Consider the following 6,000-nt stretch of genomic DNA (forward strand, 5'->3'; position numbering starts at 1 on the left):
TTTCTTTGCAGGCAAAAAGGTGTGCCCCTTCATATTTTAATGACAAAGCAACAGGCACCAACTTCCTTTGATGCTATCACATGGTTTTGAATGATGCGGGCAGACACCAACAAATCAACAGTGTACAATCTCACAAAATGTTAGCTACATCTTATAACTTGTTTTTAAAAAATAATGCATAATTGGCAGGGTTCCAAAATTTCATTGTTGATAGTTTCAAAGAGTTCTAGATTTTTTTTAAACAACAACCATAACAAAAAAGGAAACAAGTGGGATTAATAATCAGCATGAAACCAAAACTACGGAAACAAGATTAATGAATTAATATGCAACTTCATGTGCTAAAATCCAAATGAACAGCCAGATTTTCTCCCCAAACCTGCTACTTAAGACTGAGATGTTGAAAGGCAATTAGCATTCTCCCAGCTACTGGTTTTTTTTTTGTGTTTTTACTGGCACATGTGCCAATTTTTGCAAGGATGCCTTGTATACGTCTTCAATCTTCTCGAATCACTTTTCTGCTCCTATCCTTTTAAAACAATACATCAACAACAAGGAAGTTGATTGACATTCTAAAGAAGTTTGCTTTGTCCATAAAGTTTAAATGAATTTTCAGCCATTCCTTTCATTGCCCAACCAATTTTATAATGTTCAAATCCACCCAGTAATCGATTAGTATCTTTTTCTTCCTGTAGAGACAGAGAATCCATCCATTTATCAAAACACCCAGAAACTATTCAAAGTTTGAAATAGGGTCAACATTTGTTCATTTCAGAAAATTCACATTGGCTGAAAGATTATAGGGAATGTACCTAGTTGTTATTTCTCAGCAGAGCTTCCTCAAAAAAATATAGAAAGCAATAGCATTCTCTTCCTTACCTTCTCTTCTGTGGTCTCCATTCTTGTCAAATAGTCTTTTAATAAACACTAGAAACAACTGAGCAGTTAGTTGACAGACAGACAACACTCAAATCTGTTGTCGCTCTTCCTTGGCACATCCCAAAAGACAAGAATCATATATGCATGTTCCTGGCTCCACCCAATGTGATTTCTGGATAAGAAAACAAGAAAGGACTGTGGTTTTTTTTCTAGCCCAAGAAATAACTGCAGAGTCAAACTTTACCACCATAAACCAACCATTATCTGTCCTGAATCCTAAAGCAATGTATTCATTGCAGTACAAACAGTTCCTGATTTTTCTCTCCTTCTCTTCTTATTACACACACAAACAGTAGCTATTTTCTTCCTATAGTTACCCATTTTTCAGGTTCGATGTGGTAGACCCAGGATCCCCAACCCCTAGGTCATGGCCCCTGCTGGGCCATGGCCTATTCGCAACCAGGCCACATGAGTGGCAGGCTGGCGCGCACACATGCGCACCAGCGGTGGGTTGCTACCAGTTCGCTACGGATCAGGTGAACTGGTAGCGGCAGCGGTGGGAGGCTCCGCCCACCCGCCCGGCCATCTCTGCGCATGCACAGAAGCATTGCACACACACGTGAGTGCGTGCATGCCCACGAGCAAACCAATAGCATCGGGATTTGAATGTCAGTTTTGGAAGACAATTTCCACATATTTTAGCTGGGGAAGTTGGGAGGGGGTTGTTGTTGGAGCAGTAGAAAGTTAATCATAACATTCCGTACTCAAGGACTTTTGCTTGCGTCTGATGCAGACTGCATGAAGATTGTACCCGGTGGAGTGTGAAGAATTGATTGGACAATGTGATGAACTTGTGGATGTGGGGCAGGGCTGTGAACTCTTAGCTCTTAGCTGGGTGGGGGAAACCTGGAAGCTTTTAGATTTAGGTTTTCCCAGATGTGCCAACATGACATCTCTAATAAATTGGAACTTTGGGGAACCTCAGGACTCAGAGCTTTATTTTGTTGGGGGTGTTCCTTGGAACCCTGACATTGAATCCCACTACTGATGCGCACTCAGCTCAACTTGCACAAGTTGTGCTGTGCGTGCATGCACATGCATGCCAGCCTGCTAATCATGCAAGTCAAGCTGCTTGTGCATGTGCATGCCAGTCTGCCTGCCACTCGCATGACTGCTTCCCCTCTCCTTCCCCCCCTCTGTCAGGCCGCCAAGCTACAGTAGACCATAGCCTGGAACTCAGGTGAAATCCAGCAGGTTCTGACAGGTTCTGGAGAACCGTTAGTGGAAATTTTAAGCAGTTCGGAGAACTGGCAAATGCCACCTCTGGCTGGCCCCAGAGTGGAGTGGGAATGGAGATTTTGCAATATCCTTCCCCCAGGAGTGGGGAGGGAATGGGGATTTTGCAGTATCCTTCCCCTGGAGTGGGATGGGAATGGAGATTTTGCAGTATCCTTCCCCTACCACGCCCACAAAGCCATGCCCACAGAACCGGTAGTAAAAAAAAATAGGATTTCACCACTGCTGGAACTAATTTCACCACTAATATCATGATCTATGGCGGGGAAAGAAACAAGTCTCCAAGACAGAATGAAATTTTATAACTGGCAATAAACAGGTGATACATAGAGAGTAAAAACCTGATCACCAAATGATGGGAGAAACAAGTTGGTTGGTTGGTTGGTCGGTTGGTTGGTTGGTTGGTTGGTTATGTGTCATCAAGCCAGTGTTGCCTCTTAACAACCATATCCAAGCAGATAAACTTTCTCAATAGATATGTCCCAGACCACTCCTTCGGGTTTTCTAATGTACACCTATCACCTTTATAATGAAGTCCATTCACCATGTTGCTGGTCATTGTCTTGAGTTACATAAAGGTCGTTCAAAGTAGTGTAGATAGGAGGCATGAATATAGTCATTCTCTATAATGCTTCAACATCTCTTCCTGTGATCTTGGGCCAAGGGTAGCTGCATTATCCTAGGAACTGTCCTAAAATAGAACAGTATGATGAGGAAGACTCTAGTGGCAACTAATATGACTGTCTCCTGGGAAATGTTCTTCCTAGGCTCCAAGATGGTGTAGCAATCTAGTATATCTAATTATATTGCTGAATTTAAATATTTCTCTATAGCTACCTTATTGTCTGAAACTATCCTAACACAATAAAAAAGATTTGATGGGGGGGGGGTTTAAAATAGCAATGAGGCACTACCATTTTATTGGCATACATGAGCCGCGGTGGCGCAGTGGTTAGAGGGCAATACTGCAGGCTACTCCTGCTGATCACTGGCTGCCAGTGTTTGGCAGGTCGAATCTCACCAGGCTCAAGGATGACTCATCCTTCCATCCTTCCGAGGTTGGTAAATGAGGACCCAGATTGTTGGGAGCAATAGGCTGACTCTGTAAACTACTTAGAGTGGGCTGTAAAGCACTATGAAGCGGTGTATAAGTCTAAGTGCTATTGCTATACACTATCTAGCATACAAGTTATTGATGTGCCTCATATTAAGATGTTCTTAGGATTATTAATAATACTATTTCACTTGTTGAAATTAGGGACAAAACAATGTTTACAATTTTGTTCCTTGTGTCGCTTCTTTTTTTCTTTTCTACTTGAGAGGACATTTTTGTTCAAATCATCTCACTTTTCCTGGGGACCCCCCCCCCCACCCATAAAACATCTATCCTTTTCTTTGTCTGGGATCTTTCCTGTTACATTTCTCTTTGCTATACAACTATAGCACATAAAGCATGGCGCCAGCCGTCCATTTCATATTCAACTCATTCTGCATATATGATGAACCTTCAACAAAACAGAAGGTGTAATGCAGTGGCAAGAAAGAAGCTGAGAACCCAAAAGCTATATTTAGGAAAAGAAAAGTTAGAAAAGAGAAGAAGACAAATGACAAAAAGAGGAGCTATGAATTTTTACAACTAAACTGAAGTTTCACGAAGAGCCGCCCAAGCAAGTTGAGAAACTCGGTCAGGAACATTCCTGAATGGTGCCCTTATATAACTATTGACACATGCTTAGTTCTCTGCATTTTTCATGGTGCAAATATCTCAACTAGCTAGCTAGAAACCACAGAGGCTCCATGAGTGACAGCAGGTTTTACGGAATCAGTATTCATAGAATATTTGAAATGCATATCAGGAGTGGATGTGATTCTTTCCAAAGGTCTTGTGTAAGCTGAAAATGAGGGAGGCTGGATGTCTCTTAGATGAATCTCTTATTCAGGATTGCACTGACTTTTACAACAATTTAGCTTACAAAAGAACTTATTATGCTTGCAGATAACCATCACTGCAACAAAGATTATGTATGTAAATACATCTCCCGGCTTTAATTCAATAGTATCTTAGCTATTTTCATTTCAATGAATTTTTTTTTTAAATCTTTCTAAGAATATTCTTCCCCCAAAATTACTGGACCTCTCTTGTAACAATGTATTTATAAACAACGCATTGTCATTATGGAAACAAGGAGTCCACAATATTTTATTGATCAGTTATTGCATATATTTAAGCCTCTTTAGCAAAGAGGATACAGAGTAAAGGAAGCTCTATAGAGAAGTGCTTCACCTTTTGTCTGTTACAGTCTCAACATATGACCACAATTAGGACCAGAACTTACGTGATATGGTAATTAAATGAGTCACACCTAATTTTACAACCTCTTTTGCTGTAGAGATTAAGTATACCATTTTGTTGTTAAGCAAATTTAGTTTCCACCTTTGATTTGGTCACTGGAAGCTGCCTGGAAAGTTCATAAGTGGCCATCACATGACCTCAGGATGCTACACTCATCATTAATACACGCTAGTTGCCAAGTGCTCAAATTTTGATCACATGTTTGTGAAGATGTTGCAATGGTCGTAGGGGTGAGAATCACTTGTAAGTAGCAACACTGTCGTAACATTGAACAGTCATTATTTATTTATTTATTAGTTCGATTTATATGCTGGCCTTCTCCGGAGACTCAGGGTGGTTTACAATGCATTAAGCAAAAACCTTCATACTTTTGTATATACCTGCTTAGTAGGGCTTTTTTTTTGGGCCCCCTAAGCGGTGTTCTATTTTATACAAAGTGAGCTTATTGCCCCCACAAACTGGGTCCTCATTTTACCTGCCTCGGAAGGATGGAAGGCTGAGTCAACCTTGAGCCTGGTGAGAATTGAAGTCGCAGTAATTGCAGGCAGCTGGCAGCTAAGTGCTACTTTAACAGCAGTTTAGTCTGCTGCGCCACCAAGGCTCATTAATGGACTATCTGGCTCATTAAATGGACTACCTGTAGTTCTATACAGTTACTTCTTTCCTTTCAGATTCTGAAGATGTTTTCACGGTGACTTCCCACTGAGAAAGGAAAATAATATGATTGTTTCTCTGGACATCCACCATTTGCCACTTTCTGGCCAGAAGATCAGCTTTAGTTGCCCCATTACTTTTGGAGGCCTGAGTTCAAATTCAAATTCAAACCTTTATTGTCAGAGTACAACATGTGTACTATGAGATTGACTGAGCCTCCCTTCGTGCACCCCCCCCAACACAATACAACTGACAGTGAAAGACAACAAGAAAATCCCTATGCCAGTGAATCCTGCCAACAAACACCTAATCCTATTGCATGTTGCGCCAGTCCCACAAATCAATCATACTATGTTGTTGTAGTTATTTTTTGTTCAGGAGTCTGACAGCCCATGGATAAAAACTGTTCTTCAGCCTGTTTGTGCAGCTGCCTATGCTTCTATATCTCCTTCCCGATAGGAGAATAAAGAAGTGCTGACCAGGGTGTGAGTCGTCCCTGAGGATTTTCCTCACTCTTCTAAGGCAGGGAGCTCTAGCAATATCGTCTAGTGGTATCAGGGGACAGCCCATGATGTTTTGTGCTGTGCTCACCACCCTCTGTAATGTTTTTCTATCCACAGCTGTCAAGCCAGCATACCACACCATAATGCACTGAGGACACTTTCTATTGTGGGCCTATTCTTGCAGGTTGACATAATTAATCTGAAGATGCTGGGACTAGACCAGGAGTGAAATGCTCCCAGATCTGACCGGATTGTCCGGTCCGGTAATGATCTTGACTATTGGTTCGGTGATCTGGTAGCAATGGCGGAGCAAAG

The 6,000-nt window shown here is 41.6% G+C and overlaps 1 protein-coding gene across 1 annotated transcript in view; it reads right to left on the reverse strand.

Annotated features, from left to right (window-relative positions):
* LOC139307941 (cytosolic phospholipase A2 beta-like) overlaps positions 1-900 on the reverse strand; it is a 34,737-nt gene extending 33,837 nt beyond the window's left edge. The window contains exon 1 of the mRNA XM_070931302.1: positions 880-900. Within this exon, the coding sequence (XP_070787403.1) occupies positions 880-900 (21 nt within the window). The remainder of the gene's footprint in view (positions 1-879) is intronic.
* Between the last annotated feature and the right edge of the window lie 5,100 nt (positions 901-6,000).

The sequence above is a fragment of the Pituophis catenifer genome, unplaced genomic scaffold (genome assembly GCF_029215685.1).
Source record: "Pituophis catenifer annectens isolate HBS135680 unplaced genomic scaffold, rPitCat1.0.hap2 SCAF_1, whole genome shotgun sequence".
NCBI classification, from domain to species: Eukaryota; Metazoa; Chordata; class Lepidosauria; order Squamata; family Colubridae; genus Pituophis; species Pituophis catenifer.